This window comes from Mytilus galloprovincialis, chromosome 8, assembly GCF_965363235.1.
Source record: "Mytilus galloprovincialis chromosome 8, xbMytGall1.hap1.1, whole genome shotgun sequence".
Taxonomy (NCBI): Eukaryota; Metazoa; Mollusca; class Bivalvia; order Mytilida; family Mytilidae; genus Mytilus; species Mytilus galloprovincialis.
The window spans coordinates 63,726,047-63,742,776 of NC_134845.1; the positions used below are offsets into that span (position 1 = coordinate 63,726,047).

The 16,730-nt window shown below is 33.2% G+C and overlaps 1 protein-coding gene across 1 annotated transcript; it reads left to right on the forward strand.

The window, feature by feature from the left end:
- The first annotated feature begins 4,875 nt into the window (after positions 1-4,875).
- LOC143042358 (alpha-N-acetylgalactosaminidase-like) lies at positions 4,876-15,897 on the forward strand. Its single transcript, XM_076214634.1, has 7 exons — positions 4,876-5,145; positions 8,278-8,452; positions 9,038-9,209; positions 9,652-9,737; positions 10,641-10,802; positions 11,663-11,872; positions 15,023-15,897. The coding sequence occupies exons 1-7, from the start codon at positions 4,994-4,996 to the stop codon at positions 15,302-15,304; spliced, it is 1,239 nt and encodes a 412-aa protein (XP_076070749.1). The 5' UTR covers positions 4,876-4,993; the 3' UTR covers positions 15,305-15,897.
- The last annotated feature ends 833 nt before the right edge of the window (positions 15,898-16,730 follow it).

A 16,730-nucleotide genomic window follows, 5' to 3' on the forward strand; every position in this document is an offset into this window, starting at 1 on the left:
GAGTCAAGTTCCTTGCGCAAAAATCCCCCAATGACATTGTACCAGACTTTATAAAATCGGTTGCTGTACTTCCAAAGAATTGTCCTTTAGATTGACTAAAATTCTGTCCGCAGTTAAAGAGGGTCTTCAGATATACTGTGAAACTGTTTACTCGCGTAGTGGTATTAACCATATGTGGGTTCTTAAAAACTCTAAAGAACTTCTGGATAATTTTAAATCTCGGTCTTTTTCTGAAATTAGTTCTATCAAAACTTTTGATTTTTCAACCTTGTATACAACCATTCCCCATGTGAAATTGAAAAACCGTCTAAAAGAAATAATCCACATTGCTTTTCATCATAAAAATGGTAGCATACGCTATAAATTTATCACTTTTGGATACCATAAGGCATATTTTGTTAATAAAGAACAAAAGGGTAAAACATACTACACAGAGGAACAAGTGATCAGTATGCTGGAGTTTCTTATTGACAACATATTTGTTGAATTTGGAGGTAGACTTTTTCAACAAATTGTCGGCATTCCTATGGGAACGAACTGTGCGCCTCTCCTTGCCGACCTCTTCTTATTTTCATATGAATCGGAGTTCCTTCAGACACTTGTCAAAAACAAGAAGATCAAAGAAGCCAGGTTATTTAATTTCACTTTCAGATATATTGATGATGTTCTTTCCATTAACAATCCGAACTTTTCTGATTGGGTTCCATTAATATACCCACCAGAACTAGAAATTAAAGAAACAACAGACACGGCTTCCTCCGCCTCATTTTTAGACTTATACCTCGAATTTGACATACACAGTCATCTCAGTACCAAAATCTATGACAAACGAGACGACTTTAATTTTGAAATTATCAATTTCCCCCACTTTAGTAGTAATATACATGTACCAACTTCACCTGCATGTGGAATATACATTTCCCAACTTATTCGATATTCAAGAGCTTGCAGCTCCTATTCAGACTTAGTAAAACGTCACCAGTGTCTGAGCAGAAAGTTGATGAACCAGGGGTATGTCAAAGAACGTCTCGTCCTTTTTCTTAAAAAGTTCATCGGAAGGTACCAAGAACTTGTTGATAAATATTTCGTATCAACTTCACAAATAATACAAGATGGTCTTGAAGTATAGATTTTGCGTACTGTCGTTGGTTATCATCTTAATAACGTGTTATAGTATTCTTTTATTTGTCTTTATTAATATTACTTTTACTGTTAAGTCAGTTTTTTGAGATATTCATTTGATGTGACTCTGTACTTATGTAAAACATCATAGTTTGAACGACAAAATTATTTCATTTATTAATATTACTTTGACTTATGGATCTTGTCATACTTTGAATGACAACACTATTTTATACATTAATACTACTTTTTCTGTTAAGTCTGTTTTTTTTATGATATACATTTGACGTGACTCTGTACTTATGCATCCCGTCATACTTTGAACCACACAATTATTTTATTTATTATTATTACTTTTACTGTTAAGTCTGTTGTTTGTTATATCTACTTTACGTGACTCTGCATTTATGTATGCCGTCATACTTTCAACGACAAAATTATTTTATGTCTACCTGTGCAAAGGAGTAGGTTCAGTAAGACCCCTTTTTGGCCCCAAAATATAGCAGTTTTAGAAAATTGTGAAAATGTAATCTTTAAGCTATATTTTGGAAAGTAAAATGCTTCTGCTACATAAACATGAGCTGTTTTAGACAATAGAATGCACAAATACCGCTTTCTAGCATCATTAAGTCATGGTAAATTACTGAAATCTTCAAAAATTTTGCATTTTGGTTAATTTTTAGACGGTTTCCGTCTAAAATGAAAGTGGCCGCATTCGTGTTCATTCATAATATTGAAATGTAAGTTGTATTTGATGATAATACAAAAATTTATATATAAAGGTTGAGGATGAACACGGATGCGGCCACTTTCATTTTTGGCAAAAACCATCTGAAAAGTGACGTTTTTTAGCATATTTGATAGATTTTTCATATTTAAGCTTGAATCAGAGCGTTTTTAGTGACTAAATCAGTTAAAATCTTTCACATAAACTAATCGAATCAATTAAAATAGACACTTTAGTGTTTAAAAAGTGTCCAAAAACTTTCGTTAGATGAACCTGAAATTTGAGGCCAAAATCGGCCCTTACCGGACCTACTCCTTTCAAACGCGCAATTTTACACCAGTACTGAAAACCTTCCATCCTTTACGGGTAGACTTTACATGGATAAATAAAATCGTATAAGATAAGCAAAATGAGGATGTTATATTTGATGTATGCCTTTTTGTGCTTCTTCGTTACATTTGTTGTTTTTATAGTGATTAAGATGATAACACAATGTTGACTGCTGTACCCCTATTTTTGACATTTTTACTCTTTGAGTATGTTGAACTTCGTTTTGTTCACGCATCATTGACAATGTAATGGAATTTGATGCGACTGTCATACAAGTGAGAGGTTTAGCTAGCTATAAAACCAGGTTCAATCTACCATTTTCTACATTAGAAAATGCCTGTACCAAGTCAGGAATATGACAGTTGTTATCCATTCGTTTGATGTGTTTGGACTTTTGATTTTGCCTTTTGATTTTGGACTTTCCTTTTTGAATTTTTCTCGGAGTTCAGTATTTTTGTGTTTTTTACTTTTTTTTCCAGAAGATTCCATACAACCTCAGAAACAGGACAGGGCGATTTTATAACATTTTCAGTTTACTGTAATATGAAAAAAAGAAGATGCAGTACATGTCTGTTTGCCCGTAAGACAACTTGCTACCGAAGTCAAAGTTACGTAAAAGTTTTTAACTAAAGATAACCGTTCAGTATCCGACTGATTATGCACAGATTAACAGTGCATACATATTGATTGATTATTAATTGATTAATGTCAAGTGTCATATATTTCATGCAAGTAAAGGCAATAATAATTTAGACTATCGTACTAAAACTCAAACTCACTTTCGATTCAGCTTTTTGTACTCATACTCCAAAATCAACCAATCAAAATGTTGGATTTTATGTTTCGAGCATGATTTTTGTGCTCTGATCACAAAGCAAAGTTATGACTTCAACACCAGGATTTGATCTTTCGAGTACATATACTGTTCTCCGATTACCGAGTAAAGATGTATGGACATAAGTCCAGGGCGGTACTACTTATAAATCATGTATATAGATCTCATGACAATCCAAATGAAAATCTTATTTTCATCTTTTCATTTCTTCCGTATTCCAATCTTTATGCTTACGTGCATTTACAATCCTCTACGATTTATTTCGAAAATCAAAATTATAATTCGTAAAGTATATTTAATTAAAACATAATGATCCATCTTTTCTACTTATTCTATTTTTTGTGTTCTTAGCGAATTGATTAATTTAAATCGTCGTGATTTGTATCTAAGTATACTATTAAACGAGAAGACTTCATTTTGTGTGTCGCTTCTCTTCTTTCCACAATAAATTAATCAACACGCCTCTGTGTCTTATAGGTACAGTGCATAGTCGCATCTATACTATTAAACGAGAAGACCTCATTTTTTGTGTAGCTTCTCTTCTTTCCACAATAAATTAATCAACACGCCTCTGTGTCCTATAGGTACAGTGCATAGTCGCATTTGTCATCCATTCATATGATTATTCAGATTGAGTTATTTTGGGAGAAAAACGAGAAAAAAGGCATCCGAATAGGCGGATCCAGGGGAGGGCCATTGGGAGCCCGGGCCCCCCCCCCCCCCCCTTTCGTGGGAAAAATTTGGTTGATTATATAGGGAATCATTGAAGCATGACTGGAGCGGCCCCCTCTTAGGTCAGTCAGCGGGCCCCCCCCTTAGGAAAAGTTCTGGATCCGCCACTGATCCGGATACTGTCCCGTCATTGGACGAAATTTTAAGTCAGATTAGACTTCCGGTTTGCGTTTTTCTATATACTTTGAACATACATATACTACGAATAAAGCGTTTTTTAATTCTATCTACTATCATTTTTAAGTTTACTATCCACGGCGGTTACAGAGTTTATTAAATGGAGAGGGTCTGTATACTATATCAATTGACCACCATGGATCGATTACTAAACTTAGAATTGAAAGTAAATACACATTATTTATATAGTAATATACAGATAAGCGCTAAAATTATTCATGTGAACTTTTGATACCTTTTTTTGAAATTCTCCATTCATTAAATATTTTACAAAATTCATTGATTACAAAAAAAAAGATGTGGTATGATTGCCATGTTGAGACAACTCTCCACAAGAGACCAAAATGACACAGAAATTAACGACTATAGGTCACCGTACGGCCTCCAACAACGAGCAAAGCCCATACCGCATACTCAGCTTTAAAAGGCCCCGAAATGACGATGTAATAAAATTCAAACGAGAAAACTAGCGGCCTTATTTATGTACAAAAAATGAACGAAAACAAATATGTAATACACAAACAAACGACAACCATGTTCATATTGAAATTGATAGAAAACCAAAAATTGGGAATTTTGGAAATGAAGGAGGAGGGATACAAAAAAAACATTTTCCTGTCCCCAGTAACCTATGACTTATGATAATTTTGCTGAAATTTTCCAGTCATTCAATATTTTACAAAATTCCTCTAACAACACTTTACATACTTTAAACTCCGCTCTGAATGCCCGCGATTTCGCGGGTGTGTTCTAGTGTATTTTAAAAGTAAACGAAAAATTTGAAAACAAGTTTAAACTTTTAAAAAAGGAATTAAATCTATTTATAAATAGTTTACTTTTAAATTTCACTAATACCCTTCTGGTCGACCGTTAAGTCATTAACAGATTAAGATGTTGACCACTGTCCACTTAAAAAAAACACGTGATAAGATACAAGAGAACGACCATTAAATTTACCTGATACATTGACATCTATCCTAAAAATCAATACTATTTTTATACGGATGTAAACACATATAAATACCTTTATTGTGATCTTTTACGTGTATTCATTTGTGTATTGTACAACAATGATGTGGTCAGTCATCATATTGTGTGTTTTGCTACCGTTTAGTATTGGTTTAGATAATGGTTTGGCCAGAACTCCACCCATGGGTTGGATGTCTTGGGAAAGGTTTAGATGCAACATCGACTGTAAAAATGACCCACATAACTGCATCAGGTAAGGTTTTAGTCTAGTCATCAGGTGCATCTATCGATCTATTGACTAAATCATGTTTATCCCATAATGCATGTTAGAGACGGGGTCTCACACGCCGTATGCAAAGAGCTGTCTTAAGACACAAATTTGCACGTGACTGTATACTATTATACTTTGTCGACATATATGGGCGTTTTTCAATAAAAGCGTACATTTCAGACCTAAAAAAAATGGAAAATCAACTTGTCTAAAATTTAATTTCAAGATTTATTTTGAATACCTCTATAATAGACCTGTTTGTAAACAAAAAGTGCAATCTTAAATATTCTTTAAAATGATATTATTTTCATAATTTGTGTACTGTTTCGTAGGGGACTTTTGTCCCCTACGAAACTTCTTCTAAACACACATATTTTTTGCAATTTTAAATGTTTCCTATAGACATTCCAGTTTGTTTACTTTAAATACTAGAAAAATATCATTTTTTTTCTGAATTAAAAAATCAATTTTATCGATAAAGATTAGACAGTACTTCACATATGAAGGTTCAACTCATGTTACGTAGTGGACATTTTGATGCGTTTCGTAGTGGACAAAACCGTTTCGTAGTGGACAAAAAGTTTCGTAGTTGACATCAACCCTATTATATGTTAATAAAAACATAATAAAAATTACACGAAACTAACCCTTGTTATTTGTTTTGCACGAATATAATTGAAAAAAGATTAAAAAAAGACTCCATGGTAGTGGTAGTGTCCACTACGAAACGTTTTTCTCCCATACTTGTTTCGTAGGGGACCGTTTCGTAAGGGACGTATTCGCATGCTTTATTTTTTCACCACAATCCCTATATTGAAATAGTAACAAGACTGATTGTATTCATCAAAGCATTTATCAAGCTGTACACTGATATTTTTTTCATAATTTTAAAACCAGATACTGAAGGAGATTTGACCCGTTTCGTAGGGGACATTATCAAAAATACGGTATCATTCTGGTCCATTTGATGTGCTCAATTTTTCTTACCAACAATTTAATTGCCGTTATAAAAGCATCACTTCTTTTGTAAGACCCCAATGTTTATATCTCTTGCAAACAAAAATTACATTGATTTTATAAAACTGTTTATTGGCAAATTTTAATGACTTCGTTTCGTAGTGGACAATTTGTGAGGGACACACCTTCTGAAATTAAAAAACCTATATTGAAAGCTGTTTATTAGAATATGTTGGCTCTGAACATACTTTTGAATTATTAAAGAACTTATGTAAAGTAAAAAAAACATTAATTTCTTAATTTTTTTACGATATTTTAGAGTATGAATGTTGAACAGGCGGTCTAGGGTCATGCCATTTTGGTTGTTTTGGACCATTCAGGAGTCAATATCTTATCAATCCCTCTAAAAAAATAAACTGTTTCTTTGCTTAAAAATGTTAAATCGAATTCAATGTACTGACTGCACAAAAAATTACTTGCAAAGATCAAACACATTTTTTTTAAAGTGGCTAGGACAAGAAAATACGTTTTTATTGAAAAACGCCCATATACTCTATGCTCTGAGTCTATGCTTCTTATTAACGCTAAAAATAGAAAATACAAACAGACAAGTAGTAGTACGAAAGACACAACATAGAAAACTATAGACTAAAAACACGAACCTCACCAAAAACTGGGGTTATCTCAGGTCCTTATGGGCATCATTATAAATACTCATTACGTAAAAAGAGATAAATTTCTCCTATGCATCATGATCTTTTTCGGGCATTATGATAAACAGACATTCTCAGATTTGTACTTACAAATGTAGCGTCCTGTCTGTATTTTTGTTTGTATCGATTTAATGAGTGAAGATTTTTCAATTGACTTTATAGTTTGTTCTTATGTTGTGCTGTTACACCAATGTCACAGTTTAGGGGAGGGTTGAGTGCTCAAAAACATGTATAACCCCGCCACATTCTGTATGTATGAGAAAAATTAATGTAGTATGATTGCTATTGAGACAACTCTCCATAAGAAACCAAATGTCACAACTAAAGGTCTACGTATGATCTTCAACATGTGCCTGTCCCAAAATTGGGAGACTGTAGCTCAGTGGTTGTCGTGGTACTTTTTTTAATTGAATTGTTTCTTTTTTTGTCGGGGCCTGTTTTAGCTGACTTTGATCATGAGGTATTTGCTTTTCTCGTTGTTGAAGGTTGTATGGTTGCGTATAATTGCTTACATCCATCTCATGTGAACTTTAGTGGATAGTTGTCTTATTGGCAATCATACCACATCTCCTTACAGACTAAAATAAAAAAAAAACATAGGGAATTATTGTTTTAAGGCATAATTATGTAAAAGAAAATCTCCATTGGGCATCAGTAAGTACTCCGCACAGAAGAGTTATTTCAATATTCATGCGCGGTTGACAGAGGTACCCTTGGTGAGTTTGTGCTTTCATGGAATAACTCATATTTACAAACAGTTTCGCGCTATGTTAGTGGATAAAAAAAATGTCTTAAACTCTCTGTCAAATTATATTTTGAATAAAACGCATTTCTAGATCTTTATTTCCTAAAACATATATGTGAGGTTAAATTCCCGTATGTGTCAAACCAACGACTGTAAAGTGGTACTTGCTGATTCTGACCTAAAAATGCTACGTATGAGTAAAAATAAACACTACATGGTTGGCTCAGAGTCACGCTATTGTTTCAGAGTAAGATGAAATTGGGAATGGAAATGGAGCATGTGTCAAAGAGATAACAACCCGACCACAGAGCAGACAACAGCTATCAATAAGATGAGTTGTGTGAGTTTGTGAGTTTGCACTATTAATCCGCGCGTCGTTCTTGTACGAATGTATAAAGAAGGGGAAACCAACAGCTCATAAATACGTTAATTTCCTTGCTTGGCAATGAGAAAACTACCATAAGAGTCCAAATGACATGGATTTATTATATATATGAGTCACCATATGGCCTTCACCAAGAACAAATATTCCGTATAGTCAGCTATAAAAGCCCTCGACAAGATCAAATCAAAAACAAATCCAACAAAAAATATCATTTATGACCAAAACAAATAATTAAAAAACAAATGTGACAAATTAAAAGAAACCTGGTAGACTCCTGACTTGAGATATTGACATATATTAACCTGTATTTTTAGCGCCAACCTGCTTATGCAAATGGCAGATAGAATGGCAGAAGATGGTTACTTGGAAGCGGGATATGAATATTTATCGGTCGACGACTGCTGGATGGCAAAAGAAAGAAGCCAAATGGGAACGCTTGTAACTGATCCCGAAAGGTTTCCGAATGGTATGAAAGCAGTTATTGATTACGTAAGTCAACCATACCGTGTTAATTCTGTTTTGATGATAAGCATAACTGAAGAAAAATAATAACAAGTCTTTTGATTTTCACAAGAATGATGTCGTTATGTCACTTTTACTGGATGTTTGATAAGGGAGGAAGGGGTGATACAAAGATGGGATGTTATAGTGGTAAAAATTTATAATTGTGGAGAAAAAATGTCCCCATCTCATAATTTGTTTCTATCAATCCAAAACTAATGAATGCAGTATGTACTATGATAGTATAAAAAATTGTTTAATTTCAAAACATCCCTACATTTATCTTAACAATTAGATAGCTTTTTAATTGACAAGCGTATGGAATTAACACCTGTAATCTATACTGCAATGAGTAAACAAATTACACACATAGCAAAGTCTAGGTTTTGCTACCGTTCCAATTGTAAAGACGCAGTATCTTGACTGAAAACACTGGACTATCTAACCGAAGAATATGTCTATCTTTCAATATATTATTTATTTATTATCTGTATCGTAGAAGGAGGTTAAATGTAATTGCAGATCATTTTTTATTCCGATTGTTGTTAATCGTTATTGCTTTGTTTAAACCAGGTACACTCAAGAGGTCTGAAGTTTGGTATTTACGGAAGTGTTGGCAATAAGACATGCAAGGGTTACCCTGGAAACAAGTATCACATGGCTCGCGATGCTGCAACATATGCTGAATGGGGCGTTGATATGTTGAAATTTGATTGCTGTAACCCAGGGCCAAACTTTGTTACAGGTATAGCAATTTTTGATATCGAGTCTACAGGTACATATGTATAGCGACTTTTGATATTGAGACTACATGTATAGCGACTTTTTTATGTTATGGTTATACTCATATGCGTACATGTACGTCCCTAAAATTACTTCTGTTCTCCAATTTCAGTTTATTTGTCGCAACTAAATATTTTGAAACTCATAAACATTGCTTATTACCACAACACATATCAAGTTCGAATTTTAACCGTTTCTCAAGTAATGCCCCTTTATAACAGAATTTGCAAGTGGGGGCATCATATGTGTGCCATAAACATTCTCCGTTTATTTACATCTACAAATATCTACAAAAATAGACATTTATTTTGGGGAGTACACTATCGATTGAAAGGATACAAAATAATAAACCTTTTTTTTTGTATAATGAAGAACATAATTGTTTTTTAATGAATCGATTACAGGTTTTGAACAGATGGGGATGCATCTCAACAAGACGGGACGACCAATATTGTATGATTGTGCTTTAGCTATCTGTATGGGACCAAAGGTGATTTTAATGTTTATTTTGATACGACCAAATAAGGAAATTCAACTTTCGTTAATTACGATGCGTATATTTTGGCGTCTGCTTAGATTTTCTTCATCAATGGAGTTGTCCTCTATAATATATTGATTACACATATCTACCAGAAAATATCTAAGATATGCGATCATCATCAAAATCTCCCATAACGAAACACATTATAATAACAACTGCATGCTGCGCCAATTTCAACAAATACATTTGTTTAATACGTTATTTGGGCAGCAATGCAATTAGATTACTGACCTGGGATACACACACAAAGATGTGACAGAATTGAGCTACTTCTTTTTTTATACTCAGTCCTCCTCCTTTACACATACATGTAACTGTCAAGTCATTTAAATAACGGTATTAAAGACGGTTTGGGTAGAGGATTACCGAATAAAGAATAATGACCAAAACATATAATGAATAGAGAAAAATGGACCAAAAAAAAGAAAGAGAAGAAAAAATGAGATACTTCGATTTACAGCATATTCCATTGAGTTTGTAGACAAAGGTAGTATCTTTAGTTAGCTTGCTTGCTAGCTGAACTGCGAAGTCATTATTAGGTTACATTTGTAGGTTAACTACCCTCTTTTAAGAGTAGACTAGTTCGACAGATAACCAATCTATCTGTATGTATGACCAGGCTACCTTGAAAGGAGGGTACTAGTATTTCTTACCCAATAATGACTTCACGGTTCAGCAAGCTAGCAAGCTAACCACAGATATTACTTTTTCCTACAAACTTAATGGAATCTGCTGTGAATAATAAAAATTAATGGTCAAACAGTATAAAGGAAACAGAAAAATGATCCACCCAATCCAGACCCTTGTAAAGGGTAACAAAATACACAAAATTCAAGAGTCCGCTCCTTTCAGGTTGACTACAATTTAGTAAAAAAATATTGTAATATGTGGCGCAATTATGAAGACGTAGAAGACAACTGGAAATATGTCTTTAACATCATTGAGTTTTATGGCAAAAACGACAAGAATTTCCTGGAAATTGCTGGGCCTGGTGGATGGAACGATGCAGATCAGGTTAGATTTGTTTACTAACATCAAGTATTTATATAGTATGATCAAGGCAAAAATATTACTATACAAATCATTGCACTCGCTGCGTAAGAAAAAACGAATAAACCACGAGATTTCAATACGCAAATCCTTGCTAGCATAGTGTTTTTTTTTTAAATAAATCAACACAAATAGACTGTCTCTCTTCTTATGTCCTCGTAGCGGAGGGGCATTAAGTTTTACCCTTGTCCGTCTATATGTACGTCCGTCCGTACGTCCTAAAGTTTGTTTCCGTTCTATAACTTAAGTTTGCCTCAACGAAATGTTATGACACTTATACACAATACGTATTACAACTAAATACATTTTAGTGGCGTCACCTGTTCCGTTCTAGAGTTCCTTTACAAATGGATAAATTGCTAATTTTTTCGTTACCGTTCTCTAACTTAAGTTTGCCGGACTCCTTGGTTTTTTTTCGTACGAAACATGGGAAAATATTATCCCCGTATCACCTACTATTCTTGTCATCGAAGACTTCAATAGGTCATAAAAAGCCATTACCGAAAAATAAGCAGCACTGGTAATGTGCTCATTAGCTCTTTATTAACATTTCTTTAAATTTTAAATGTATTATGTTTAAAGATTAGTTCATCTTGTCATTGGTTCGTTACACATCATTGTTTGTTGTTTCTAGCTTCCAATCAAACATTGCTGATTCTCTACAGGCGGTTACCTCCACCAATTAAAACTGATCTTCACAAAGTAGCGCAATGGTGCTGACAGTGGCGTTAAACATCAATCAATAAATCTGTCAACTCTTAACAAGCATACATATTTTTTTTTGGATTTCGTGATGAAATTTATATTTTTTCTTTAAATTGTAGCTAATAGTTGGTGATTTCTCATTAAGTGCGGGACAGCAGCAGACACAGATTGGGTTGTGGGCTATAATGGCGTCACCGTTGTTTATGTCGGTAGATCTCAGGAACATTGATCCGACAGCAAAACAGTTGTTGTTAAATAAAGAGGTATTGGCTATACATCAGGACTCACTCGGTATTGCTGGTAGAAGAATCTGGAATATAGATGATTATGTAAGTAATGCCATGCCAACTACTATTTGTTTAAATAAGTTTCTAAGCATGTTGTCACCGTGCAATACTTTCTTATAACTCGTAACAATATTTCTGTATATCTGTATACAAATTTCATCTAAGTTCTCAATGCATTTATCTGGGGGACATGCTCTTTTTACATTAATTAAAGAGAGCTCTGTAAGAGTTAGGCTATTTTAAAATCACTTATTACGTCCGACCGTTCGTCAAAACTTGAAATATTTTCATCGTACTTTTCTCAAAAACTGCTGCAACGAATGGATTTTTATTTAGTAGGCAGCATGGTAATGGTTATATATACTACCTCTTTTTTTTCAAAACTTGTTTGACGTCGCGTACGGTGTTGGTGATAATACGGGTTTTAATTTCCAGTTCTCCTTTATTGCATTTGTTAGAAGTATCGGAATTGATAACTATATAAATGTATATATCAAAATGTGCGTAATTAAAAGTAAAAATGGAATATTCCTTAAAATCAATACTTTTATTCATTTTGTCACTCGAATGATCACTAATAACACAGATTTTGAGCGTGTAGACAAGTAACACCGCGACATATGATTAGCGTTGCTTTGAAGTTATTCTTGTCATTTTTTAAACTTATTAAAAAAAAGTTGTACTCCTAGCAAGAGTAGTCTATGTTTTATTTATGACGTCATCGTTAACTGGGTGCGTCTGACCAGGACGAAAAGTTCACTTTGTTTTGTGGTCAAGCCGAAAATTGAAAAAAAATATGGATAGGGGTGAAGTTAAGAGTGATTTTTAACGGTAATTCAAATAGATTATTCCGAAAATGATATATCTTTTTATTCCGTATATAATAAGGGAAAAAAATAAAAAGTTGTGTTACAACATTTCAAAAGATCGTGGCAGAATTAATGATTTTTTGAAATTTGTATTTCTGTCACAAAATCCAAATCTTGCATATTTTTTGGAGCTCTTCAAAATTCGAACGAATGCTGCAGATCCAAACCACAAGTTACATATCCACCCTTCCTTTGTCAAAATTATACAATAAATATACAATTTTCTATGTCTTCAATTAGTAAGTATTGTTTAAATTATGTCCTAAATTGTTAATTTTATTAAATCCGTTGAAATGTCACACACGCCGTTTTCTAGGAACATAGGAACATGCAAGGATAAAAAAATGCTGGCATGCTTCTTTATCAATTTCGATGGGCTTACAAGGATTAATGAAACATCCCTTTAAGTTCATCCTTGCATTTTTCTTTATATATTTGTTTCAATATTTATTTTGTTTGCACACTTTTTATTAAAAAACAAAGACCCATGCGCGAGATCTGGAAGAGAAAACCCATGCACAATCAGTACAATACTGTTGATAAAGTTGCAGTAGGAACTGATTTTTCTCTTTATCTTGTCTAGATTGTGGTGCACATTCGCCTATACATTGTATTTTTATTTATACTGCACTCGTTCTATTTGAGCAGTCAAAATGCGTTGACTGCATATTTCTATGTCATATACAGTCACTGACCCGATGTCACTTTTCCTCATGAATATTTAAATAGAAGTTGCCGAAATAATAATCAATTATTCATACGACCTCTTCAACCTGTTTTTGTTTCCAATGCATACAACGATGCGTGGAACGACTTAACCTTGTTTATTTTGAATTTATTGGAAACACATATTTCATTGGTTAATTTTTGTTTGTTTGCAACCTATAAATCATTATGTTTTATGCTTATGGTTGATATTTTAGTCCATACTCAAACGATTTCGTTCACCATCGAGTGTTGGTATCAACAGGTAAATTAGTGCAATTAGTCAATCAGAATAAAGTATTATGATGAAACATGCATCTAATGTAATTATTGTATATATATGTTGTTGTTTGCAATTTGATGATAGTATCAAGAAAAACGCAAATAGCTCAACTATAAAATTACTTTTATTTCAATGATGAACCAAAGTGAACATGTATATACATACAACTTTAATACTAAACCAGCATAAATTAATGCTCGTGGTTTTAGTATTATTAAACTAGGAAAGTTTTCGCTAAAATGGGCTATCGAAAATGCAGCTGAACGGATTAATCCTGCGCTAAAATGGGCTCTAAAGTCTGCGCTAAAATTTCCCCTAGTAGTTTTGCGCTAAAATTATCTGCGCCCATCTGTTTTCTTGTTCATAGTGGAGATTAAATTTCTTTTTGTTTATGAAATTGGCAAATTTGATTAAATTAATTTTATTGTGGTTAATTTTGAATTTGCTTTCAACTGTTGATTCTTCTAACATTTAATACAGGCGATGAAACAAACGATTCAACTAATAAAATTTTTATTTGGAAATTATCAAAAGCGGATAAAAGAATAAGCCCTTGACACCATTTGCGAGTATGATGGTCTTGTGAAACAATGACAGTCCGTCGGAAGAGGGCGATAAATGACTAACCCGTGTTTTATTAAGAGAGAGCAATATCTCTTGCACATAAAAGTCACCCGTTTAGATTTCGAAAAGAGCAGGCTAAGGCTACAAGGAAGCACTGGCACCCTCAAAGTGGAAACGGATTAATATAAGTTGTAATAACTTGTTTCCCAATCCACTATAAATAAATATGTTTAAACTAAAAGAAAAAGCAGCAGAAAAGACAGTGGTTTAAACTTTTTTTTAAATATCCTGTTTCAATCAAAAGAAAGAGAAAATATCTTTGCTCCAAGGGGATACTAATGTAAATGAATATTATTTTTCTGTTTTAATTTAACTCTACTTAAAAACATATGTGCCGCTTTTGCATTTCGGTTCTATGCGTAGCAAGTCAAGCAAACCGCTCATATAAATTATGCTGTATGATTGAGCTGCACGAAATAAAAAAAAGTACGACGTTATTTATACAATGCATGAAAAATAACGTCAAAATAACGTTACCAAAACTAACACCAACACCGTACGCGACGTCTTTATGATGATTTATTTTAAATTATAAGTCAAAATCTCATTTGTGCACTTATGCTTGTTATTAAAAACAATGTATATGCAATTTTCTTTTATAAAATTATCAATAATTATACTGAGTACAAAGCTTATGCAACAAATATTTTGGAAAAAAGAATTGTAATAAAAACATATGTGCTAAATTTTGTACTTCGTAATTTTTTTCAGGCTGTTAAACTGGAAAGTTGGCTCCGCCCATTAAGTCCTAAAGGAAGATATGCAGTTGGAATATTTAATAAGAATGTTGGTGGTTTGCTGCAGATGGTCAATCGGACCATGTCTCAACTAGGACTAACGGATGAAAATGGGTACACCATGAAGGAGATATTCACTGGAATGTCATACGGACCATACAAATTATCAGACTGTCTTGTTATCAGAATACCTCCTACAAATCTATTTCTTGCTGTAGCTACCCCTGTTACAGAAAAGGAACTCATTGTGTTCTGATGTTGACACAATAAAACCACTAAAGAATAAATTGTATAAAAGTAAAGGTATGAAGAAGCAAGGTGGTACTTTTTACAAATTATGACTTGAATGGAGAGTTGTCTCATTGGCACTCATACCACAACTTTTATATATCTATATACAATAAAGCAATTAAATTATATAAAATTTAATGTATGATAAATGTTTTATAAGGCATGGTGGTGCAATGAATTTTTAAATACTTTCTTAAAAAGTTGACACCTCAATATTACTACCCACTTCAAATCTATTTATATCTATTGCTACCCACTCTTGGTCGTCGAAATATCAGCGGGAACCCGCTAAAACCTTCTCTGTCTCCTCGGTAGAAAATTCTCCCTCGTAAAAAAGTGTCTTATGGTATACTTTTTTGGCTGCTCTTCGTAAGTTCCGCGGACGCCCGCTAATACATTCTCCGCGGCTACTCGATGGAAAAAGTACCCCCGGGTCAATATTGTTAAACATGTTGAAATTAAAAAAAAAACATGCGCTTCAACCAAGCAGCTATGGGTGGATGGGTGGTTCAAAAAAGTATTTGGAGTATGACGTATTGAGATTATTTGTAGGCGATATTCCTATGTATTGTTATATTTAAATATACTATGAACTGCTTAAAGAAAAATGTTAACATATTAAATTCTTATACTTATGTAACATAAAATTGAGAATGGAAATACATGTTTCAGAAGTTATAAAATAAAATATATATAAAATTGATTATATTGAAATTCTTATTGAATTATGTGTTGAGATATCATGCTTTATGACAACTTAAAATATATATTAAACAAAATATCTATAGAACAATAATAATACTATTCTGAACTCAGACTACTCAAAAATATTGTTTATATATAGTGGCCAGTTCCTTAAAACAAAATATGATAGAGAAAACAACAAGCACATCTCAAGAATCAAATGTACCAAGTTGGATATTTTCTGCACGCACTATGGAACGCCGTAACTGCCTTAATAATACGACGTTCCATACCGCACCCTTCTCATCTATTTGGGTTAGTATACACATTTTACTGTGCTAAATACAGTTATACATGTACGACATATGTTTTATTCCTCGCAATTAATCGTCAGAGCATTTCTATTTACTAGTGCATTCTGGCTTTTTCAAAATAAATGTGAAATACAGCGCCATTTTAGAATAAAAGGAATACTTTTATTTATTAAATGTTTTAAGTATTATATACAAACATAAATAGTTGTCAATTCTGGCACAGATTAGAAAAATTGCATTGAATGCAGCAAGAATTTACTAGAAAAAAAATCTACTAGAAAAAAAAACCTTCAGCATGTTCAACAATTAACAAAGCCTATTCCACGTAGTCGGCTATAAAAAGCCCCGAACAGACAAATGTATAATAATTCAAACGAAAAAAAACAACGGCCT

Excerpts from the sequence above, each read along its gene's own strand:
- LOC143042358 (XM_076214634.1), top strand. The coding sequence starts at position 4,994 with ATGATGTGGTCAGTCATCATATTGTGTGTTTTGCTACCGTTTAGTATT. Across the intron at positions 9,738-10,640 it reads CTATCTGTATGGGACCAAAG|GTTGACTACAATTTAGTAAA; the intron begins GTGATTTTAATG and ends CGCTCCTTTCAG. Across the intron at positions 11,873-15,022 it reads TCTGGAATATAGATGATTAT|GCTGTTAAACTGGAAAGTTG; the intron begins GTAAGTAATGCC and ends AATTTTTTTCAG.